This window comes from Bufo gargarizans, chromosome 6, assembly GCF_014858855.1.
Source record: "Bufo gargarizans isolate SCDJY-AF-19 chromosome 6, ASM1485885v1, whole genome shotgun sequence".
Taxonomy (NCBI): Eukaryota; Metazoa; Chordata; class Amphibia; order Anura; family Bufonidae; genus Bufo; species Bufo gargarizans.
Genome location: NC_058085.1, coordinates 196,781,827 through 196,808,107, shown reverse-complemented (window position 1 = coordinate 196,808,107; position 26,281 = coordinate 196,781,827). Strand labels below are relative to the sequence as shown.

At 44.0% G+C, this 26,281-nt stretch overlaps 1 protein-coding gene across 2 annotated transcripts in view; it reads left to right on the top strand.

Annotated features, from left to right (window-relative positions):
* The window catches only part of LOC122942385 (L-threonine ammonia-lyase-like), a 184,283-nt gene that overhangs the window by 75,402 nt on the left and 82,600 nt on the right, over positions 1–26,281 (top strand). For both annotated transcript variants that reach the window (XM_044299964.1, XM_044299963.1), the window contains 2 exons: positions 5,141–5,237; positions 14,259–14,334. In XM_044299964.1, the coding sequence (XP_044155899.1) occupies positions 5,141–5,237; positions 14,259–14,334 (173 nt within the window). The remainder of the gene's footprint in view (positions 1–5,140; positions 5,238–14,258; positions 14,335–26,281) is intronic.

Here is a 26,281-nt window from a genome sequence, read left to right as displayed (position 1 = left end):
ATACAAGCTTGGTAAGCTGCTCAATACAGCTGAACAGTGGGGATCCCGGGTGTCGGACCCCCACCAATCTGATACGGATCACCTATCCAGAGGATAGGTCATTAATATAAAAATCCTGGAAAACCATTACTGCCACTGCTGCGCACGCCCTCCCCACTCTGTCATGGGGACACTATTGTCACTGTCACTACCACATTCCCCATTCTGTCATGGGGCCACTACTGCCACTGCAGCTGCCGTCACCTCCGTTCCCACTCTGTCATGGGGCCACTACTGTTGATGCCACCATCCCCATTCTGTCATGGGGCCACTATTGTCATGGTTACTGCCACTACTGCTGCCATCGTCCCCAATCTATCATGGGGCCACTATTGTCATGGTTACTGCCACTGCTGCTGCTGCCGCCTCCGCCCTGATGATGGCACCAGCAGTGGAAGTAACCATGACACTGTCATGGGGCCACTATTGTCACGGTTACTGCCACTGCTGCTGCCACCGTCCTCACTCTTTCATAGGGCCACTACTGTCACTACCACCTTCCCCATCATTCTGTCATGGGGCCACTACTGCTACGGCTACTGTGCTGCCACTTTCCCCACTTTGTCATGGTGCCTCTACTGATGCTGCCACCACCCCTACTCTGTCATGGGGCCACTACTGCTGCTGTCACCATCCCCACTCTGTCATGGGGCCACTACTGTCACTACCACCTTCCCCATCATTCTGTCATAGGGCCACTACTGCTATGGCTACTGTGCTGCCACTGTCCCCACTTTGTCATGGGGCCTCTACTGATGCTGCCACCATCTCCACTCTGTCATGGGGCCATTATTGTCATGGTTACTTCCACTGCTGGTGCCATCATCTCCACTCTGTCATGGGGCCCCTATTGTCACAGCTACTGCCACTGCTACTCCTGCTACCACTATCCCCACTGTCATGGGGCTACTATTCTGCTGATGCTGCCATCGTCCCCACTCTATGGGGCCACTACTACTGCTGCCATCATCCCCACTCTGTCATGGGGCCACTACTGTCACAGTTACTGCCATTGCTGCTGCTGCCACCACCGTCCCCATTCTGTCATGGGCCACGATTGTCATGGTTACTGCCACTGTCCCCACTCTGTCATTAGGCCACTACTGCTGCTGCCACTATCCCCACTCTGTCTTGGGGCCACTACTACTGCTGCCCCATCCTCACTCTGTCATGAATTCACTACTGCTGCTGCCACCATCCCCAATCTATAGTAGTATTCCAGCCAGCACTTGGTCCGTGGTAGACGTTCCAGTGGGAGGGAGCGGACCCCAAAATCAAGTGAGCCACTACTGCTGCTGTCACCGTCCTTACTCTGTCATGGGGCCACTACTGCTGCTGCCACCATCCCCACTCTGTCATAGGGCCACTGCTGGTACTGTCACTGCCACCGTCCCCACTCTGTTAGTCCACGACTGCTACTGCTGCCACCGTCCCCACTCTGTCATGGTGCCACTACTGCCACTGCTATTAGCACAGCCCCCACTCTTTCATGGGTCCACTACTGCTACTGCTGTTGCTGCCACTGGCCCCACTCTGTCATGGGTCCATTACTGCTGCTGCCACCATCCCCACTCTGTCATGGGTCCATTACTGCTGCTGCCAGTTCATGGCGATGAGACCTGATGCTTACAGTTACCTTTAATACTGACACACAGTGATTCGACAGCTGACAGAAGTGATTAAAAAGCATGTGTTTGGACTGCCACAACATGCATTAAAAGAAAAAAAAAATCTTTATTACGTTTTTGGCTGCCTCCATTTTTTTTTTTTTTTTTCACTAAGGAGCCATTTGGACACTGCTCCTGCAGGGACGCTCCCGTTTTTGTTTTTGCTTTACTGAAGGGTGCTGTATTGCTTTTCTTTTTGTTTAACAGAAGGGATTACCTATGAATCTTGGTGCACACTGTTACTGCCACTGCTGCTGACAACTTCAATCATAGTGAACTGCACAGTTAAGTCCACGCCAATAAATTATACCTGACGCTTTTAATTGTAATACTGATGCACAGTAATTCAACAGCTAACAGAAGAGATTAGCTAATCTTGATGCCCTGCACAGTGATGTAGACAGTGATAAATAACAACTGTCTGTAATACTGATGGCACAGTACCTGCAGAACAGATTAACTATGAATGTGTGTGCACTAGAACTTAAAGGGCTTCTGTCACCCCATTAAACCGTTTTGTTTTTTCTTTACTAATAATCCCTACACTGCGATCTCATCATAGCTATAAGCTAATTAATGATTTTCATTCAGTAGAATTTGTTAAAAATCGATTTTTGAAATATGTAAATTACCTTGCTACCAGCAAGTAGGGCGGCTACTTGCTGGTAGCAGCCGCATCCTCCGATGGTAATGACGCCCCCTCTGCTTGTTGATTGACAGATCCCATCCGCTGGCCCTTTCTCTGCTGGCCCTGCCTGTTTTGATACAATATCTGGCGCCTGCGCCGCGGCCGTACCCCTCTTCAATCTGCGCAGGCGCACTGAGAGGCGGCCACTCGCTCGGCCGCTCCATCCTCAATGCCCCTGCGCCGATGACGTCACATCTACACCCGGCGCAGGCGCATTGAGGAGCGAGCGGCCAAGCGCAGGCCGCCTCTCAGTGCGCCTGCGCAGATTGAAGAGAGGTACGGCCGCGGCGCAGGCGCCAGATATTGAATCAAAACAGGCAGGGCCAGCAGAGAAAGGGCCAGCAGACGGGATCTGTCAATCAACAAGCAGAGGGGGCGTCATTACCATCGGAGGATGCGGCTGCTACCAGCAAGTAGCCGCCCTACTTGCTGGTAGCAAGGTAATTTACATATTTCAAAAATCGATTTTTAACAAATTCTACTGAACGAAAATCATTAATTAGCTTATGTATGATGAGATCGCAGTGTAGGGATTATTAGTAAAGAAAAAAAAAAAACAGTTTAATGGGGTGACAGAAGCCCTTTAATGCACACAGCAATACACTCCCCTTTCACTCTACCTGCAGTGTAAAGCTGAATGTACATGGCCGTGTTTCACGTGATATATACGAGTGTATTACTGTAGTGCAGCGGCGGCATGAAGCGCATGGCGTCATAGCAACCAATGATACCATGCGCTCCTGCTCTCAGCAGTAATCCAGGCCTTGTTACCACGGACCGCTCACAGCCATGAAACACGGCTGTGTGCATTCGGCTTAAGTTCCACACTTTCACACTGAGATTGGGCCACCAAGTGGGATAAATATTATTAGGCACAGGGGCCTGAGTATACCAGATTTATCACGCTTTTTCGAATCTCGAATTTCTTGACGAAGCTCAGTGAATCGTCTAAATCAAATTTTTTTAAACCTCGCTCATCTCTACTTTTTACCCCTCAGATGCTATGGTCAAATGTAACCATGGCACCTGAGAAGTCATTTACCAGGAGTGCTCAAATAACAAGATTGAGGAGCTATGGCAACTGGGGGCATTCTGAAGCCTCACAGGACTGCCATAGTTCAGATAATATTAAGCCCTGCCTGTGGCAAGGCTTAATTGGAAAACTGTTATTTCGTATAGACTGTAGTGGTAACAAGTAAAAAAAAACAATGAAAAAATTTCAATTGTTGAAATCTAAAAGTAGTTGCTGATACGCCATAACAGAAAAAAAAATATCAACATGACAGAATCACAATTTTTTGCCTCCCCCAAAAAAATTAATAAAAAATGATTAAAAAAACTCATATTATTATTTATTATTAATGCGCCATTCATTCCATAGCGCTGTAAATATGAAAATGGGTATACATACATAATACAGACAATTGCACAGCACTAATCATAAACAAGACGAGTTACAAACTGGTACAGAAGGAGAGAGGGCCCTGCCCATGAGGGCTTACAATCTACATGGTATGGGAGAAGGACACAGTAGGTGAGGGTGAAGCTGGTCATGGCGGTATAGAGGCAGCAGGGTCACTGGTTGTAGGCTTGTCTGAAGAGGTGAGTTTTTAGGTTTCTTTTGAAGGATTCCACTGTAGGTAAGAGTCTGATATGTTGGGGTAGCAAGTTCCAGAGAATGGGGGATGCACGGGAGAAATCTTGGAGGCGATTGTGGGAAGAGGTGATAAGAGGAGAGGAGAGAAGGAGGTCTTGTGAGGATAGGAGAGTGCGTGTGGGGATGTATCAGCAAAGTAGCTCAGAGATGTAGAGAGGGGACAGGTTATGGACAGCCTTGTATGTATTTGTTAGTATTTTGAACTGAATTTGTTGGGCAATGGGGAGCTAGTGAAGGGTTTGGCAAAGAGGAGAGGCAGAGGAGTAACAGGGTGAGAGGTGGATCAGCCATGCAGCAGAGTTGAGGATAGATTGGAGTGGTGCGAGAATGCTAGATGGAAGGCCACAGAGCAGAATGTTGCAGTAGTCTAGGCGGGAGAAGATGAGGCCATGTACAAATAGTTTTGCAAACTCAAAGTTGAGGAAAGCGCAGACGCGGGAGATGTTTTTGAGTTGGAGGTGGCAAGTGGTGGAAAGGGCTGTTTTGTCCATGTTAAGTTTGAGAAAGCAAGAGGAGAAGAAGGAGGCTATGGAAGATAGGCATTGTGGGATTCTGGATAGTAGGGTGGTGATGTCTGGGCCAGAGAGGTAGATTTGTGTTTCGTCAGCAGAAAAGTGATACTGAAAGCCATGCGACTCATATCCAAAACTGGTATCAATAATAGTTGCTCTATTCCTAACTGACGGCTGAGAACCTACTCAGTGATAAAAAATAAAAAAAATTCTAGTATAAATAGAAGGAGTGCACCTGCAAAAAAAAAGCTCTTGCACAACTCCATACAGGGTTCGAATATGCAATAATTTTTTTTTTATTTCCAGTGTTATCTTCATTTTTTTTTTTAAACATTAGAAAAAACAAATGGGGTATCACTGTAATCATGCTGCCCACAGAACAAAGGAAACATTTTTACTATACAGTGAACTCCATGAGTATGTCTCACGGCATTGCTACCTACCTCCTAGATCAGATAATTAAGGCTCAATGTCAAGGCTGAATATAACATTTTTGAAACTTTTGAAAGTTTATTAAACTTTGAATCATTGTAGTCCATTTCTAATATTGTTCTCAATGTTTGGTTCTATTATTTAGGGTGTGGAGAGTGAAAAGTTCCCCATTGTACAACAAGCACTGAAAACAGGACGCTGCATGACAGAACACGAATATCTCACTCATCCCTTGTACGGGGGTAAGATTAAGGTTGAATACGACATTTACACAATGGTTTAGCCATTACAGTTGATCAAATGCAGGTGAAATTCTGATTAGCTTTTATTGTAAGGATCCAATTACACATGCAGATACAGTATATTGCTGGTAACAAGAGACAATAGATGATATAGTGAGTTGATTGGTGCTCATTATTTATATATCTGGACACATTTACACTGGACAATGATTATGAATGATCGCTGAGGGGAACAAATGTAAATGAACTTTAGGTACACAAGTTTTCAAGTACACACATCATATATGTACTGTATTTATATATTAGTAAGTTACTATTATTTTGCTTATTAGAAATGGGTTTTAATATAATACAAACCATTTAAATCAGGGTTTTGCATATAATATGCTTTTTTTGGTGGCTGCATGATCAGGAGCCTCCAAAGGACCATGGAACAACCCAGTGGAGCGAAAAATAGCAGAAGTGACATAATGCTTTACTAGGGCCACTTCCACTTTATTCTAGTCATCAGCCAGGGTCACTGTCACGATCAGTGTGGGGGAAAAACTCCACACTAAAGTCAGGAGAGAAGGGGAATAGTAACTGGGCCTGGAAACTAGGGAAGGAACTGGTCACCTCCTAAACAACCCTAATCCGGGCCCTAACTACCTATCAATATGAATAGACCTTGAAGGTAGGAATAGTCATATGCTGGATACCTAGGCCCTTATATCCCTATAAGGCCCTGGAATGAGTTTCAGATACAAAAAACAACAGGCAATATAACCAACACAAAATAATAAGAAAAGACAAGACTTATCTGAAAGTTGAAAACTGGCAACTCCAGAAGCACCACAGAGTACAACCGACCAGCTAGTTAGAAGGCAGGAAGAAAATCTATAAACCACACCTCCAAGAGTGAGAAGCTGCTACTTATGGGAAAAGTAAATTACCAACAAGCAACACCTGAAGGAAGGGGTGTGGCATTCACCAAAACACAGACACAATAAGCTCCACAGTGAACTTGTCAATTTAACCCACGAGTTGCCAGTCTCTCAGATCTCCTGGTAACTGCAACGGGAACATCCGTAACAGTCACAAAGATCAGACACTGATGGCACATTCTGGCAAAGCAAAACTTAAAGGGTTCTTAGGGGTTTTTATATTGTTTGCCTATCCAGCTCTTATCTCCTGAATATCTAAAAGGCAGGAGTACAGGGGTGTCAGACCCCCTACTTTTTTATATTGATCATTCACATAGACTCAATATGCAAATCCCTGAGAATTCCTATTTGCATGGAAAGCTGACAGCACATTTTCCAATTGTTTGTTGTTTATTATTATATACTTTGACATGTCAAACAACCTGCAGCAACACCACACCAGATAACAATTAACATACAGTATGATACTGAAGCTTAAATGCTACAATATATCAGAGGTGGCCATTTACTGTATATTAGTGTCTGCTTATGTGTAGGAGGAGATTTCTATTCCAATGAACCTTCAGGGACAGGTTGACAAATATAGGAATTTTGTTTTAAGATTTTATGGTATATACAGTGATCTTTGTTATCATGTTACAATTATTGACTTTTTATCAGATTGTAACCAAGGCCCTGAGGCTGGCGAGTGTGCTTCTCCCTAGTCAGGGTTTCCAGAGTCCTGTTGATATGGCTACTAGGCTGGGCCTCCGAAGGCAGGAGAAAAGGACAATCAGTAATAACATTGAAATGTCTGTCATGCTGACATTAGTAGTCAAGTGACACCGGACGCCGTCATGTGCCCAGCAGTGTAGCCTATTTAACATAGGCAACAACTCACCACAGTTGCCTGTGTTTGATTTTATTCCCTAGATCGCTGCATTAGCCCTAGATTATTGGATATATATTCTTGGATTCCTGACCCTTTGCCGTGGACGTAGATGCTGACCCTTTTCCTGACAATTTGTAACCTGATGTGACATCCTGGTATTGACTCTTGGCTTTGTATTGTGTCTGGTTATTGATCTCTGACTTTATCCTTTCTGTTTTTCCAGGTATTGACTTTGGTGCAGCTTAGTTTCTGATTTGTGTCACCTGATTTGGTTTGGCTTTTGTCTCTTCTGTTTTGACCCGGTTTGATTGTTACGCGTAGTTTCTATTTTGAAAGTGTCGATCTGTCACTCGGTTAATATTTTTCCCTCCGCAGTACCCTTCCTGTAGGCCCCAGCACTTAGATAAGGAGGGATTGTGGACCAGTTGTAGGCCGTCATGACGAATCATGCAATTAGGTAGACAGAGGGGTTGTGGTGAGTTCAGGATACCACTAGTGCCTACAGTGACATGGATACCATTTTAACTAGCAAGGGTTTAAAGCAGTTTTATTACATTATGAGGACATCATCAGGATTGAATTGAGTCAATAAAGTATCATCTGATGGTTTCAGATTCTGATGCAATACTTCTAAAAACAACTTTAAATTGATATATAAAAAAATACAATAGATCAGATAGCAATTAATTGACTCCCAATCATTAAAATCAACATAGGTCCACATTTCCACTGGTAAAGATTTAAGGTGCATATTGGTCCCAACATCAGAGAGGGGGGATTTTGCAACGGTATACTCACCCTATTGAGCCCTTGTATATCTCCCTATGTTGGGTGGAGTAAAAACCCCAAAAAGGGTAGTCAAGCGCAGGATCTCATGTTAAACCCTCTTAATCATGAAAAATCATCAAAATGTAAACAGTCCTCCACAAAAACAGGAACAAAAGTGCAATGGTAAAAATTAGCACAATATAGGAAACAGTTCCCTAATGTCAGTGGTCAATAGGGCATGAGATCTAACATCAGCATCTGGCATGGAGGACTTGATGTCAGTAGGATGGAGGCCCCTCATACTGGTAACAGCTGGAGAGCCGCAGGTTGGCCATCCCTGCAGTAGGCCATACATGCTCCTCTGGAATTCTGGGAAGAAGGGATTCAAATGAGGTCTTAGCAAGTTCTGCATCTGATGCCACCAGATGTAAGGCAGCTACCCTATAAGTAAATGTTCAACGCTTTAAATAAGCCTTAAAACATGACTTGGATATTAAATAAGCCAGCACCTCATCTGCAGACAGCTGTTTCGGGGTGACTAACTCATTAATATTTATTTCATAATTTTGTAAGTAATATTGGCATACGAGTAACTAGTGAGATTTCCTCTGAGCACAATCCTGAATTAATATATAAACCAACAAGGTCCATATACAGGTCCTTCTCAAAAAATTAGCATATTGTGATAAAGTTCATTATTTTCTGTAATGTACTGATAAACATTATACTTTCATATATTTTAGATTCATTACACACCAACTGAAGTAGTTCAAGCCTTTTATTGTTTTAATATTGATGATTTTGGCATACAGCTCATGAAAACACAAATTTCCTATCTCAAAAAATTAGCATATTTCATCCGACCAATAAAAGAAAAGTGTTTTTAATACAAAAAAAGTCAACCTTCAAATAATTATGTTCAGTTATGCACTCAATACTTGGTCGGGAATCCTTTTGCAGAAATGACTGCTTCAATGCGGCGTGGCATGGAGGCAATCAGCCTGTGGCACTGCTGAGGTGTTATGGAGGCCCAGGATGCTTCGATAGCGGCCTTAAGCTCATCCAGAGTGTTGGGTCTTGCGTCTCTCAACTTTCTCTTCCCAATATCCCACAGATTCTCTATGGGGTTCAGGTTAGGAGAGTTGGCAGGCCAATTGAGCACAGTAATACCATGGTCAGTAAACCATTTACCAGTGGTTTTGGCATTGTGAGCAGGTGCCAGGTCGTGTTGAAAAATGAAATCTTCATCTCCATAAAGCTTTTCAGCAGATGGAAGCATGAAGTGCTCCAAAATCTCCTGATAGCTAGCTGCATTGACCCTGCCCTTGATAAAACACAGTGGACCAACACCAGCAGCTAACATGGCACCCCAGACCATCACTGACTGTGGGTACTTGACACTGGACTTCAGGCATTTTGGCATTTCCCTCTCCCCAGACTTCCTCCAGACTCTGGCACCTTGATTTCCGAATGACATGCAACAGTCCAGTGCTGCTTCTCTGTAGCCCAGGTCAGGCGCTTCTGCCGCTGTTTCTGGTTCAAAAGTGGCTTGACCTGGGGAATGCGGCACCTGTAGCCCATTTCCTGCACACGCCTGTACACGGTGGCTCTGGATGTTTCTACTCCAGACTCAGTCCACTGCTTCCGCAGGTCCCCCAAGGTCTGGAATCGGTCCTTCTCCACAATCTTCCTCAGGGTCCGGTCACTTCTTCTCGTTGTGCAGCGTTTTCTGCCACACTTTTTCCTTCCCACAGACTTCTCACTGAGGTGCCTTGATACAGCACTCTGGGAACAGCCTATTCGTTCAGAAATTTCTTTCTGTGTCTACCCTCTTGCTTGAGGGTGTCAATGATGGCCTTCTGGACAGCAGTCAGGTCGGCAGTCTTACCCATGATTGCGGTTTAGAGTAATGAACCAGGCTGGGAGTTTTTAAAAGCCTCAGGAATCTTTTGCAGGTGTTTAGAGTTAATTAGTTGATTCAGATGATTAGGTTAATAGCTTGTTTAGAGAACCTTTACATGATATGCTAATTTTTTGAGATAGGAATTTTGTGTTTTCATGAGCTGTATGCCAAAATCATCAATATTAAAACAATAAAAGGCTTGAACTACTTCAGTTGGTGTGTAATGAATCTAAAATATATGAAAGTCTAATGTTTATCAGTACATTACAGAAAATAATGAACTTTATCACAGTATGCTAATTTTTTTAGAAGGACCTGTACATTGGACATTTTGTGATATCTTTATATATTTATTACTGTGTACAACAAACTCAAAAGGTAAAACTTTTTTGACAATTATAACTATGTTTTCCTGGTGGAATAATAGACCATGAAAGATATTTTTTCAGGCAAGAAAGACCCACATATGTTTCTATATTGTATCTGAGATCAGTTACATATGTTTGCTTTTTGTCTGCACTTGACTAGATATGCATTGAGCAGTGTATACAATGCATATGAAATTGTTTGCAAGCAATTTTCCCAGAACTACAAACCGGATTCCCCAAAAGTTGAGACACTATACAAATCGTGAATAAAAACTGAATGCAATGATGTGGAGATGGCAAATGTTAATATTTTATTTGTAATAGAACGTAGATGACAGATCAAAAGTTTAATCCGAGTAAATGTATCATTTTAAAGGAAAAATACGTTGATTCAAAATTTCACGGTGTCAACAAATCCCAAAAAAGTTGGGACAAGTAGCAATAAGAGGCTGGAAAAAGTTAATTTGAGCATAACGAAGAGCTGGAAGACCAATTAACACTAATTAGGTCAATTGGCAACATGATTGGGTATAAAAAGAGCTTCTTAGAGTGGCAGTGTCTCTCAGAAGCCAAGATGGGTAGAGGATCACCAATTCCCACAATGTTGCGCAGAAAGATAGTGGAGCAATATCAGAAAGGTGTTACCCAGCGAAAAATTGCAAAGACTTTGCATCTATCATCATCAACTGTGTATAACATCATTTGAAGATTCAGAGAATCTGGAACAATCTCTGCGTAAGGGTCAAGGCCGTAAAACCATACTGGATGCCTGTGATCTCCGGGGCCCTTAAACGACACTGCACCACAAACAGGAATGCTACTGTAAAGGAAATCACAGAATGGGCTCAGGAATACTTCCAGAAACCATTGTCAGTGAACACAATCCACCGTGCCATCCGCTTTTGCCAGCTGAAACTCTACAGTGCAAAGAAGAAGCCATTTCTAAGCAAGATCCACAAGCTCAAGCGTTTTCACTGGGCCAGGGATCATTTAAAATGGAGTGTGGCAAAATGGAAGACTGTTCTGTGGTCAGACGAGTCACGATTCGAAGTTCTTTTTGGAAATCTGGGACGCCATGTCACCCGGACTAAAGAGGACAAGGACAACCCAAGTTGTTATCAACGCTCAGTTCAGAAGCCTGCATCTCTGATGGTATGGGGTTGCATGAGTGCGTGTGGCATGGGCGGCTTGCATGTCTGGAAAGGCACCATCAATGCAGAACAATATATTCAGGTTCTAGAACAACATATGCTCCCATCCAGGCATCATCTCTTTCAGGGAAGACCCTGCATTTTTCAACAAGATAATGCCAGACCACATTCTGCATCAATCACAACATCATGGCTGCGTAGGAGAAGGATCCGGGTACTGAAATGGCCAGTCTGCAGTCCAGATCTTTCACCTATAGAGAATATTTGGCGCATGATAAAGAGGAAGGTGCAACAAAGAAGGCCCAAGACGATTGAACAGTTAGAGGCCTGTATTAGACAAGAATGTGAGAGCATTCCTATTTCTAAACTTGAGAAACTGGTCTCCACGGTCCCCAGACGTCTGTTGAGTGTTGTAAGAAGAAGGGGAGGTGCCACACAGTGGTGAAAATGGCCTTGTCCCAACTTTTTGGGGATTTGTTGACACCATGAAATTCTGATTCAACATATTTTTCCCTTAAAATTGTACATTTTCTTAGTTTAAACTTTTGTTCCGTGATTTATGTTCTATTCTGAATAAAATATTAGACGTTGGCACCTCCACATCATTGCATTCAGTTTTTATTCACGATTTGTATAGTGTCCCAACTTTTTTGGAATCCGGTTTGTATTTATGCTACATACTGTGAACTTCAAAGTACTTTCTTAGCCTGCAGTTCATGTCTGTTTGTTATAATTATGTTATATGTGGAAAACTTTTACCCAAAAATATCATGCTCTTAAGACTAACTACATTAGATGATCAGATCACAAGATGTCAATGTTACTATTAAGCAAACAAAACTGCAGTCCAACGTTGTAAAACAGCAATTAACTGGTGCATGATCCTCAGAGACCTGATCTGAAGTTCAAAAATGTTGAACCACAGAAAGTGATGGAGGGAGCACACAGTGTAAATGGTCGATTTATTTACTCATTGCAATGTTTCAGCTCTCACAGGAGCCGTTCTCAAGCAAGTGGACCACACTCGTGAGAAGGTTTGTATTGTTAAAGGGGTTTTCAGGATAGGTCATTAGTATCTGATCAGTGATCCGCAGCCTTCTCAGAGCTTACCAAGCACAGCACCCTATATTGTATAGCAGCTGTGCTTGGTATCGCAGCTCAGCCCCATTCACCTGAATGGGACTGAGCTGCGCCTAGGTGACTTGACCGTCAAAGCGATTTCACTGGGCTAGGGAAAGCTGAAAGAAGGCCGCATGCTTCACTGGAGCACCGCAGCCTCCTCAAACAACCTAACTTTGTACTTGCGAGAATGAATAACCCCAAAACAGTGCTGTCTACAGAAGGTTGTGCGTGGTTTCGTTGATTACCCCACTGTTCATTCATATCTGGTAGTGCAGGTTTGTGGAGATAAGTAGCAGGAACAAGATTCTCAGCCCTAATGATCTGCAAATGATGGCAAACTAATGTTGAAAGATAAAAATATCTATATGAACACTCTTATATTCTATAGACAGTCAGGCATGCTGGCAGTTGTAGTTTTGTAACAGATGGAGAGCCACAGGTTGGTAACCACTGCATTAGACAGTTGCCTTTTATGTATTTCTCTTTAAATGGAGTTGAAACCAGAAATGTACTTTCCGATGTTCAATGCTTTCCATGTCTGGCCATCATATGTAATCTACTGAACTAAAAAAAAAGTCTTTAGACTCATTACCATAGAGGAATTTCAGCATGTTGAGTTTATAAAATGTACAATGCAAAGTAGGAAATAGTTTCAGATAAAAAGCCCTTTTTAAGTCACTCGTCTGTTTCTTATTAAAAAGAAATACTTGTTGGAACATTATAGCTATGCCAAGTAGAATCAAAACAGCAATTATGGTTCTTCCATTACATGTTTCCTGTTCAGTGATGTCCTAAGTGCATTGTAGCTGTAATTTTTTTTTTTTTTCATATATTAATGAAAATGACGGCAATAGCTACAAACACTATGAAATACATTCTTAAAGTAAAGACATCTTGGGACATGACATGGATCAGAGGTCCATTTATGTTATGCAGTGCATCACGAAAAGTGTTAAAGCATTGTAATCTACATAGTGTGACAGTGTGAATACCAGGGATCTTCAGGATTAGGGGTTTAAAAACGGATTCTGTAAAAATCTATTTGGGTCCATTACATTTAAAGGGCATCTGTCAGCAGACTTGTACCTATGAAACTGGCCAACCTGTTGCATGTGCGCTTGGCAGCTGAAGTTTTCTGTGTTGGTCCCATGTTCATATGTGTCTGCATTGCTAACAAAAATAAAGTTTCAATACATGCAAATAAGCATCATGGAGCAACTGTTACACCTAGAGGCTCTGCTCTCTCTGCAACTGCTGTGCGCTCTGCACTTTGATCACGGCTGGTCCTGACTTCACCTAAAGTCTTGCGCTGTGCTGTGTGCTTTTGTATCTGGTGCAGCTGCAGCCAGATACTATTTATTTTACTCACTTATACAGGAAAGAGGCTCACAGTACAGAAGAGAACTACCGGCAAGCCACTTTCCTGTACTGCGCCTGTGCTGGATACTGAAGCACACAGTGCAGTGCAAGACTTTAGGTGAAGTCAGGGTAAGGTGCAATGACATCCACAATGCCTGGCTCTATCAGAGTGCAGAGCGCAAAGCAGTTGCAAAGAGAGCTGAGACTCTAGGTAGCAGCTTCTCTATTGATCCTAGAAGCTAATTTGCATATATTAAAACTTTACAATTGTTCTCAGCAATGTAGGCACATGTGTACATAGGACCAACACAGATGCCTTCAGCTGCCAAGCGCAACATAGGTACAAATCTGCTGACAGATGCCCTTTAACACTATGTATGTAGCATTATCACTGAGGCCAATGAATTATTATATGTATAAAGTTTTATATAAGGGAACCAAATCCATGCAACCCATTTAAAGATGCTATCAATGAATGAGAAGTAAAGTAAATATACATTTGTCATTATTTTCTATTTGAGTAGAGAAATTGAATTTTACGGTTTGTACATTTTAGAGCTGGGTGGACCTTCGTTTGGTGCAAACACATTAAAGCTGACCAAGAAGCTTATAGATCAGGTTATATCCGTGAGGTGAGTACCACTGTTTTTTATACTTCAACTCTATGGAAAATGATTGCAGATTGTTCATTTATTACACATAGACATTTTTGTAGAGATTCTGATAAGCAGCAAAATGCACATACTTTTTTTTAAGTCAATATGTATTCCTCAGTCTGATACATTTTTAGTATGCTTCATTCATTTAAAGGGGTTCTCCAGAAATTAAGAAAATTAAAATACTTAAATATTACTTTATTGTAAATATTTTCCCATTATATTTCATTAGTTATATTGGCTTGTTTTTTTCTAGGGAGCAAACATTAGGAGAATTAAAATGGCCGCCGTCCTATTAGTACACACAAAACCTGTCCTAATCACAGAGCAGGATGAGTTACTTCTAGTGATGAGCCAGCATGCTCAGCCGAGTACTGGTTCAGCTCGAGCATCGCTATGCTCGGCTCGTGGCAGTACTCGGCCGAATACCACGTCTGCTCGTCGCATTGCTCGAGTCTCCGCCCAGCACGTTTTGGCGACTCCTAAAGCATCCAATCAGCATTCAGGTAAGTAATTCCGTCCAGTGTAATGCCATAGCCATGTTAGCTATAAGCCTTACACTGGTTGGCTGGCCACAAACACGTGGTATTAGTTTATATAGGAGCCGACATCCCGCGCTCGGATCATTCAGCGTCACGGAGAACCAACAGTAGGCAGGGAAATATAGTGGTTTGCTGAAATTACAACGATTTAACAAGGGTTAAATTCAGCACTATTAGGGACTCACGTCTGCAGGAAGGGACAGATAGTGCAGGGCTGGAAAATCGCTGTGTTCAGTACCAAAAATCTTTCAAAAGAAAGAAATATTACATATCAGTGAGATCTACAGTATACCATCAGAAAGCAGTGTGTTTAGCAGAAATTCTAAAAAGGGGCTTATTCTCGAGAGTGTGCCTGCTAGTGAGATATACACTGCTCCATCATAGATAGGTATTTTTCTGGGGAAATTAACCTAATTTGTGCCACATTTGTGTGCACGTTCAATCCACAAACGTTATATACAGTATTCCAGCCTAAAATCATTTCTATTTGGGACAAATTTCACTAGTTTGGGTCACATCTGTGTCTGCATTTAGGCCGCAACCATATATACAGTAATTCAGCAGAGAATTATTTATATTTGGGACAAATTTCACTAGTTTTGGTCACATCTGTGCATGAATTCAGGCAGCAACCATATATTTAGTAATTCATCAGAGAATTCTTTCTTTTTGGGACAAATGTCCCTAGTTTGGGTTTCATCTGTGTGTGAATTTAGGCCGCAACCGTTGTATACAGTAATTCAGCATAGATGTATTTCTATTTGGGACAAATTTCACTAGTTTTGGTCACATCTGTGTCTGTGTTTAGGCCGCAACCATATATACAGTAATTCCGCAGATAATTATTTCTATTTGGGACAAATGTAACAGTTTTGTGCCAAATATACTGTCCATGTACTGTGGATTCATGTGACAAATACTCTATCACATTTGAAAAGATGTGTCTGTTACACCAATCTAAATAATCTGTGCATAATCTAGTGCGTGGCTCTCTGTTTCAAATACAGTACCACATGTGAAAAAGGTGTATTTTTGTGAGAAGTAAAATATTTGTGCCACATCCACTGTGTGTGCATTTCATACATATTACTAACATATACTGTACTTCATCCGCAGACGGTGTATGGTAGTCTGTGAAATTATCAGAGCTACATCCCCAGTGTAAAGTGTGTGCATCCAAAATACCTATTTTCATTGATTGGCGCGTACACTTACATATCCTACAATACTGTAGGTGTTATATACTTTTAAGCATATATAACATTTCATACTAAGAAGGCGGCCAGTATGGGACGTGGAAGTGGCCGTGATGCTGATGGTTCACGCAAAGGCTGTGGCCCTGGGCTCAATGAAACAGAGTAAAATAATGTAGATGAGGGCCTCCAGATGCACTAACCCTCTAAAAAAGTGAAGGCGATGGCGAACCTTGTGTGTGAGCTTACCGAGCTACAAAGCTGCCAACAACTTATGGCCATTATCAGACACAGCCAACCTGGTCCCTTATACCCTGCCCCAGCTCTGCGGCAGTGTACTTTTTGTCACCCAAGCATATTCATTTCAGCAAGACCTGTTGCCGCTTCCCTATGAGAATTCAGAGTTTGCAGTGGAGGAGGAGGTAGAGGCAGAGGAGAAGAAGGGGGGATGCTGCCACTAATGTAGGTGGTGGCAGAAATCCTGATGGCAGTAGTGCCCTTTAAATCCCTGGCGTCGGTGGCACCTGTGCCATCCCAGGGTCCGACTAGCTAGCGGCCTACACAAGGTTCACCCAGTGTGCCGTAAAGGAAATGTAGCGTCCCTGGCCAAAAGCACTTGTCGATGTGTCCATCGTTAAGTGGACCTTCCCAATAACTGCGTTAGTCAGGGCACAGGTGATGTTACGGGACACACACACAATTGCTGGTGTAATGCGGGGACGGCACACCGTGAAAAATAGCGGCGGCTGGGACGGCCGCCGCCAAGGGGGTTGAGGAAAGCATCCACAGGCCTAGATGGTAACATTTCCATGCCTACAAATTTTGAAAGGTGCACATTTAGTGCCATAGCCTGTGGGTGGGTTGTAGGGTATTCGCGCTTACAATCAAAAGCCTGGGGACATCTGTACACTGTGCTTGGACACAGAAAGGGGTGTGCTAGCAGATAGTGCTTGCGAAGGCCCAGCTGCAGGGCGGGAGTCATCCAGGCCTGCGTCAAGGACAGAGGATTGGCCAGCGTGTAACACAGGGGAGGAAGAGGAGGCAGTGGTGTGACCCACAGACACTGATTGTGGACCCAGGGGTTCAGCCCACTGATTAGGGTGTTGTGATGCCATGTGTCGGATCATGCTGGTGGGGTTGAGGTTGCTACTGTTCCTTCCCCTACTCATTTAGCCTCCAGTGAACAGTCTTCCCCATTATGTTCCTGTGTTTGAGTGTTTATTGTTATGTTTTTAGTTAGTTTATTAATAGGCTGTAAAATATGTTATGGTTATTGTTATTGAAATGTTGAGTTCTTATTTAGGTATAGCATAGTTACAGTTAGCAAATTCAAATTCTTTTATCGTCCCCACCTTCCTCAATAAAGCCCAAGAACACCTACCCCTTGTCAAGGGAGATTTGGACAAGGGGGAACAGTTGCGGGCCTGTTTATTGTGGCCTGCCTTCTCCCTTTTGCCACCACACAGCCTCTTCCAGCCTGTTGCAGTGCTGTGGATCCCTCCCTCTCTGTCCTGCTGTCCTCGCTTGGCTTTCCACCTTCCCAGGTTGGGTCAGTGATATCATCGTCCCCGATCTCCAAATCCAGTTCCTCACTCTGGTCATCCTCCTGACTTCTGTTGACCTAACAAGACCCTACTTATTGACTGTGTTTTATCCCCATCATCCACCAAGTGAAACACTAATTGCCACCCCCCCCCCCCCCCCACCCATCATCTTCTTCTGACTTTGGAGGCTTAAGAGTTTGCGGATCAGTGCATAAGATATCCTCATGTGCCTCTTCAGGGAGGGTCAGCTCACCTGCAAGCCCTCACCTACAATTTTTTGGGGGGTCAGCTGACATGGTATATTATTTTCTATGTTTCAGACTTCCTTCAGTGGTGAATCTTTCACACATGTGTTTTTTACAGGATTCTGGTTTTTATATAGTGGCACAGAGATAAATATTTCAATGTTTTTAAAAAAAATATGTGAGGCTTGACTCCATTTTCTCCTCTCTCCTTTGCAGATGCCTTTTCAGGAGATATTAGACCCTTTCACATTTGGGGCCTGGAGGAATTACAATTGTATTCCTTTCTTTCATTGTATGTGGCACTTTCCCTAGATCTTTCTTTGGGGTAGACAATAGAATTCCAAGATAGTCAGATAGCAGTTTGTAATTGTGGTACATTTCTATAATGTAAAGAGGCAACAAATGCTGACCGCCATTCCCTGCGCTAACTCTGCTACGTGACGTTCTCTGGAACCCAAAGGAACATTACGAATAGAAATCGGTCATTCTTTCTTAGTAGCCTGTGCTGACCACCATTTCCTGCGCTAACTCTGCTATGTGATGTTCTCTGGAACCCAAAGGAACATTACGATTAGAAATTGGTCATTCTTTCTTGGTAGCCTGTGCTGACCATTTAACCAATTAACTTCTTAGGTGGTCAGATCAGCAGGCGCTTTCTCCTAATGTTTTTGAGGTCACCAGCAGGCATCAATGATAATTTTTAAAGAGTGTGTATGATGCCCTCCTTTATGTGTAATAAAGGGTGCATTGTAGTGCCAGTTCCTTGTAATTTTTGGCAGCCCTTTCACTTAGTGCATAGGCTTTATGAGGGTAGGAGTCCCACTACCTGAACAATTGCAGCACCATGTGAATGAGGCCCACCTTTATGTGATATACAGGCTGTAGCTCTTCTTCCTTTTAATTTTTGGCCCCACTTACACTGTATATACAATTGAATCTACAGGAAAAAATGTTTCCTAACAATTTTTCCTCTAAAAGGGCATTTTTTTGTGGGGGCGGGGTTTTGTCAGTTTTTTTCTGTCTGTTAAAGTGGCATACAACTTGGACAACATGGTTCCCAGCAGCGACATAGGTCCAAGATGCATCCAAACATGGTCCCCTCCTGTTCCTGATCGATTTCAGAGGAGTTTTCATCACTTTCAGATTTTTTCCTATGGTCCAGGCACCCTCCCCTCATCCAGGGGTGCCTGGTTGTCTCCCATTGACTACCATGATACTCGGGTGCTCGGCTGAGCGCACGAATATCGTGATGTGTACGGACCGAACACTTTGGTGCTCGCTCATCACTAGTTACTTCACAACAATGAGGTAAATAGCTGCCTCATCCTCCTCTCCTATTGTCAGGGATTATGATCCTGAATACAGATGATAAGATCTTTGTCTGAATCTCTGTAGGAATTAAGTTTATGAGGAGATGTACGCAGTCTCCATTACCACAGCCCCATATTACCACAGTATATCCTATCCATCCTCTCTGTACTTAATGTCTCCTCATGAACTCCATTCCTACAGAGATTCAGCTGAAGATCTTATCAGCTGTATTCAGGATCATAATCCCTGACAAGCAGAGCAGAGTGGAGGATGAGACAGCTCTTTGGCTCAGTGTTGTAACTTGGCCTTCTGTGCGATTAGGACAGGTTTTGTGTGTACTAATAGGATGGCGGCCATTTTATTTTTCCTAATGATTGCTCCCAAGATAAAACAACCCATTATAACAAATGAAAGGTATTTGGGAATATATGGAATATATTTATAATAAAGTAATATTTGAGTATTTTGATTTTCGTAATTCTCGGAGAACCCCTTTAATACAACCTTTTGGAAACTCTGAATTTGCTACATCTATGGCTTAAAATAACAGTTGCCACACAACATCAAAATCCCTCATTTACAGTTAACTTGCTTGTGGCAACAATAGGACAAACTTATTGTTCAAAATGCACCATCCACCACTATGATAAATCTGGAACAGTGTGACACTATCCCGTCAGTGTTGCTAGTGTCAGTCAAAGTGCTTTGCTAGCTTATAAAATGTTGTGGCTTTACTTCTAGATACCCTTTTGGACAGAAACTACAGTATTCACAAATTACTAGTGATACATCATTGCCTATGTCACTGTGTTAATACACTGTCATGATGACTTAACTATAGATGAGCAAATTTTTCACTGAATTTCTTAAAGAAATTTGCTTAGTTCCGAATTAATTTGTCATGAAGTGCATTAAATCAGCTCTATCCAAGCCTGCAGGGAAAGCTTATCTCGGTGTACATCACTGTCCATTGCAGCAACATGCATCGGTATTTCTACCTGAAACAGTTACTGTGAGTCAGTATGACAGAGAGGTCTCGTACAGTATAGGAATGTGCGCATTGTCGTGCAGGCCACCAACAGCCCTGGCTAAACCAAAAGAAAATAATACAGCAGACTTAAGTGAACTGAAAAAAAATACTGTGCGCCCCTGCAGGAGCTGTGTCCCAATGACTCTTTAGTGGAACAAAAGAAGGACATGGAGGCAGTGCCAATAAAGTAGTGGAGAAAAAAATTATGTGCAAACATATGATTTTGAATGACTTCTGTTAGCTGTAGAATGACTGTACATTAGTGTTGATCGAGCACCAAAGTGCTCGGGTGCTCTGGTGCTCGAATAGAACATTTTGGGATGCTCGGATGCTCTACAGAGCACCAGAGCACAATGGAAGTCAATTGGAGAACCAGAGCTTTAAACCAGGCACCCCCTCCTCTGAAGAGGGGAGGGTGTCTGGTTCACAGAAAAAGGTCAGAAATTGATAGAAACACAACGGCTCGGGGAGGATGTCTGGATGCATCTTGGACTCCCAGGTTGCTTCTGGGAACGCTGTTGTCCGAGTAGTACACCAGAATGACAATAATATGCACCAAACCAAAGATAAAAAATCGATTTTAGAGGAAAAATTATTAGGAAACATTATTTCCTGTATATTTTTCTTGTATATAAAGTGCAAGTGCTGGCAGAAATTACAGGGGAGAGCCACTCTGATACAACCTGTATATCACATAAAGGAGAGTCTCATTCACATTGTTGTACAATTGTTCAGGTAGTGGGACTCCTACACTCATAAAGCCTATGCACTAAGTGAAAGGGACTGCCACAAATTACAAGGAACCGACACTCCAATACACCCTTTATTACACATAAAGGAGGGCATCATACACACCCTTGAAAAATTATGATTGATGGCCTGCTGGTGACCCTCAAAAACATTAGGAGCAAGGGCCTGCCAGTGACCCTCTAAAAAATTAGGGGCGAGGGCCTGATGCTGATCTGACCATCTAAAACATTAGGGGTGAGGGTCTGCTGCGGATCTGACCATCTAAAACATTAGGGGTGAGGGTCTGCTGCTGAGCTGACCCTCTAAAACATTAGGGGCGAGGGCCTGCTGCTGATCTGACCATCTAAAACATTAGAGGTGAGGGTCTGCTGCTGATCTGACCTTCTAAAACATTATGGGTGTGTGCCTGCTGGTGACCCTCTAAAACATTAGGGGTGAGGGTCTGCTGCTGAGTTGACCCTCTAAAACATTAGGAGCGAGGGCAGCCTAATAAGCATGTTGATATGATGGAGGAGGAGGACAAGAAAAGGAAGATTGAACCATATAGCCTTTTTGTGGTGGAAGCGGTGCATGGGAATACAGTGTATTCAATACACCATAAAATCCACATTTAGAGTGCCTTTATGCCTGGTGGAGTAGAGAAGTCAGGGGCAATCCAGGCCTTGTTCATTTTGAACCTGTCATCATTTTCAGTTGACAGGCGGATGCGCTTATCAGTTATTATGCCCCCAGAAGCAATAAATACCCGCCCCGACAAAACGCTGGCGGCAGGGCAGGCCAGCACCTCCAAGGCGTAGAGCGCCAGTTCGTGGCACGTGTCCAGCTTGGACACCCAATAGATGTGAGGCACAGAGGGATCACTGAGGACACTGACACAGTCTGCTATGTACTCCTTCACCATCTTCCAAAACGTTTCTCTCCTTGTGACACTAGGCCACGCATCAGGGTGAGGGTGCTGGCGGGGTGCCATGAAACTATCCCAGGCCTTGGAGAGTGTTGCCCTGCCTCTTTTGGAACTGCTGTGTGTTCCCCTCGTCTCCCCTCATCGGTTACCCAAGGAACTGCGTACTCTGCCGCCAGCATTGTCAGCTGGAAATTTTTTGAGCAATTTTTCCACAAGGACCTTCTGGTATTGCACCATTTTGCTAGTCCTCTCCACCACAGGAATTAGAGATGAGAAGTTCTTTTTGTAGTGGGGGTTGAGAAGGGTGAACAACCAGTAATCGGTGTTGGCCAAAATGCGTATAACGCGAGGTTCATGGGAAAGGCAGCATAACATAAAGTTAGTCATGTGGGCCAGAGTCAAAACAGACAAGACTTCGCTGTCCTCATCAGCAGGATGACTATCTTTCGCCTCATACTCTTCCTCCTCTTCATCCCATCCACGCTGAATAGATGGAATAAACCTGCTATGGGTACTTACCTCTGTAGCGGAGGCAATTGTCTCCTGCTCCTCCTCCTCATCATCATCCAATTCGTGCTCAGAAGACGAACTGAGGGTGGCCTGGCTATCACCCTGTGTACTGTCATCCCCCATTTCCACCTTTTTCCACTTGCAAAGCGTCCTCCTTTATTGTGAGCAGCGAGCTCGACACAGAAGTGGGATGGTTACGCTGATAATAGCGGCATCGCCGCTCACCATCTGTGTTGATTCCTCAAAGTTGAGTAAAACCTCACAGAGGTCAGACATATATGCCCACTCGTTGCTTGTGAAGAGCAGATGCTGACTGGAAAGGCGACGACCATGTTGCAGCTGGTATTCCACAACTGCCCTCTAGTGCTCACAAAGCCTGGCCAACATGTGGAACGTGGAGTTCCAGCGCATGCTCACGTCGCACAACAGTCGGTGAGCTGGCAATTGCAAGCGCTGCTGCAGCGTTACCAGACCGGCGGCAGCTACAGATGACTTTCAGAAATGAGCACACACACGGTGCACCTTCACCAGTAGCTCAGACACATTGGAGTAGGTTTTGAGAAACCCCTGAACCACTAAGTTGAACACGTGCACTAGGCATGGTATGTGTGTGAGCTTGCCGAGCTCCAAAGCCGCCACCAAGTTACGGCCGGTTATCAGACACAACCATGCCTGGTTGTAGGTTGTACAGCTCAGTCTGGTTCCTTATACCCTACCACAGTTCTGCGGCGGTGTGCTGTTTGTCACCTATGCAAATACGTTTCAGCGCGGCCTGTTGCCGCTACCCCACTGCAGTGCTACACAGCTTCCAGCTACTGACTGATGGCTGACTGGTGCTGCAAGATGAGAATTCAGAGGTGAAAGTGGAGGAGGAGATGGAGGAGGAGAAGGGGGGTTGCAGCCACTAATATAGGTGGTGGCGGAAATCCTGATGGAAGTAGGGCCCGCAAACCTTAGCGTCAGAAGCACCTATGCCATCCCAGGGTACGAGTCGCTCCCAGCATCCACAACCTTCACCCAGTGTGCCATCAGGGATATGTAGCGTCCCTGGCCAAAAGCACTTGTCCATGTGTCAGTCGTTAAGTGGACCTTACCAAAAACTGCATTGGTCAGGGCACAGGTGATTTTACAGGAAACATGCTGGTATAAGGCGGGGATGGCACACTGGGAAAAATAGTGGAGGCTGGGGACTGAGTAACGAGGGACCGCCGCCGCCATAAGGCTGCGGAAAGCCTCAGTGTCCACAAGCCTAAATGGCAACATTTTCAATGTAAGCAATTTGGAAAGGTGCGCATTTAGTGCTATGGCCTGTGGGTGGGTGGCTGGGTATTTGCGCTTTTGTTCAAAGGCCTGGGAGGAAGGAGGATCAGGGTGAGGATTCTGTTGACCAGACTCTTGGCTACTGAGACTGGACTTTGTGGAAGACAGGGTGGTGCTTAACCGACTGGAAGCATTATCTGCTGCAATCCAACCAACCACCTGGTCGCACTAGTGTAACTTCGACAGTGGTGTCCTGCGCCGCCCTGCAAACTGGGACATGAAGCTAGGTATTGTGGATCAGTGTGTTTCTTGTGCTCTGGCAGCAGACACAGTTTAACCGTGCCCAGGGCCACGGCCTCTGCGTGCACCATCAGCAGAACGGCCACTTCCCCGTTCCTTACTACTCGCCTTGAGCACATTAAATGGTATATATGCTTGCAAGTATGTCACACGTACAGTAGCGCAGGTTTTGTAGGTGTATGCGGAAATAAATTACACTGAATGTCACAGATATTTAGGATGCACAAACGTTATACAAGAGTTGTAGCGCAGGTAATGTCGCTGTGACCAGCGGCTAAGAGAAAAATTACACTGAATGTCACAGATATTTAGGATGCGCAAACGTTATACAGTAGATGTAGCGCAGGTAATGTCGTTGTCAAAAGCGGCTAAGAAAAAAATTACACTGAATGTCATGGAGAACTGGCTGACTTCTCGGTCGGTTACAGGTTCTACAGTAGGGACGGGCTGCACTTTAATGGCGGGAAGGGGGGGGGGGGGTGCAACTGCCCAGGGGGAAAAAATGGTTATAGTAATAGTAATAGTAATTTAAAGTGTATTTTCACAAATGCCAGAAGTCTAGCTAGAAAAATGGGGGAGCTGGAGGCAATGGTGCTAGAAGAACACATAGATATAGTTGGTGAGGCTGAGACATGGTTGGACTCTTCGCTAGTGATGATCGAGCATGCTCAGCCGAGTCCCACATGTGCTCGAGCGCCATGCTCAAGTCTCCTCCCCGGACGTTTGGCGCCTTCTAAGCAGCCAATAAACATGCTGGTAGGTATTGCCATCACTGTAATGCTATTAGCCATGTTTTCTACTGGCATTACAGTGATTGGCTGGCCGGAACACGTCATCGGGTGCTATATAGCACCTGGCCATGCGGGTTCGGCTCATTGTGAGTCAGGGAGAGCTGCTGTTAGAAAGGGACAGAGCGAGCGTAGAGCAAATTTGATCTCAAACATTTCAGAGACCGAAAAGTCCCTTTAAGGACTATTGTTAGAGGTGGCAGCAAAATTTATTTTGGGGGAATTATTTTTTTGTGTCAGGGCGACCGTTAGTGACATTCATTTTCTGTATTATACAAACTCTGCTTGCTGTGACCAGTGAGAAGCAAATCAGCACTGATATCTAGGCCGTGTGTGACGCCTATATTTAATCCAAATTGCAGTTACAGTCAGTTTCTGTATTATACAAACGCTACTTGCTGTGACCAGTGAGAATCAAATCAGCACTGATATCTAGGCGGTGTGTGATGCCTATATTTAATCCAAATTGCGGTTACAGTCAGTTTCTGTATTATACAAACTCTGCTTGCTGTGACCAGTGAGAAGCAGATCAGCACTGATATCTAGGCCGTGTGTGACGCCTATATTTAATCCAAATTGCAGTTACAGTCAGTTTCTGTATTATACAAACTCTGCTTGCTGTGACCAGTGAGAAGCAAATCAGCACTGATATCTAGGCCGTGTGTGACGCCTATATTTGATCCAAATTGCAGTTACAGTCAGTTTCTGTATTATACAAACTCTGCTTGCTGTGACCAGTGAGAAGCAAATCAGCACTGATATCTAGGCCGTGTGTGACGCCTATATTTAATCCAAATATCAGTGACATCCAGTGTCAATATGAAGAAGGCGAGTATTAAGGGACGGGGAGGTGGACGTGATGGTTCACGCAGAGGCCGTGGCTCAGGGCGCATTGCAATTGTGCCTGCTGCCAGAGCACAAGGAAAACAGTCATCCACGATACCTAGCTTTATGTCCCTGTTTGAAGACAACACTCTTGAAGTCAGAAGAGTGAGACCAGGTGGTCGGTTGGATTGCAGCAGATAATGCTTCCACTGGGTTAAGCACCACCCTGTCTTCCACCAAGTCCAGTCTCAGTAGCCAACAGTCTGGTCAACAACACAATCCTCACCCTGATCATCCTTCCTCCCACCATGTAGAGTCTGGCCAAACAAGCGATCCGGTACTCGGATGTTCCAAGGAGCTATTTTCACCCCCATCACTTAATTTGGCCCTCTCCCCAAGCACTCTTGAAGAGGGACATGAGATCTTGTGCCCTGATTCTCAACCTCTAGAGCCTTCACACTCACAAGATGATGTGTTTAAGGAGGTGTCACGGAATGTGTACAGGTAACAAGGCAAAGCAACATGTATAAACGACTCGCTGGATCCGAAAACTAAGGAACCAAGGGAGACCTCTGCAGAAGACCTGGCACTTTCCCTGGCTGCTCAGCCTATGCAAAGATCCTAATGGTGGAGGTTTGCATATCCACGAACCTTGACTATAAAGCCCTGAGCACCCTACTATAGTGAGGGGACACGACCACCGGCTCCCTACACAAGACAC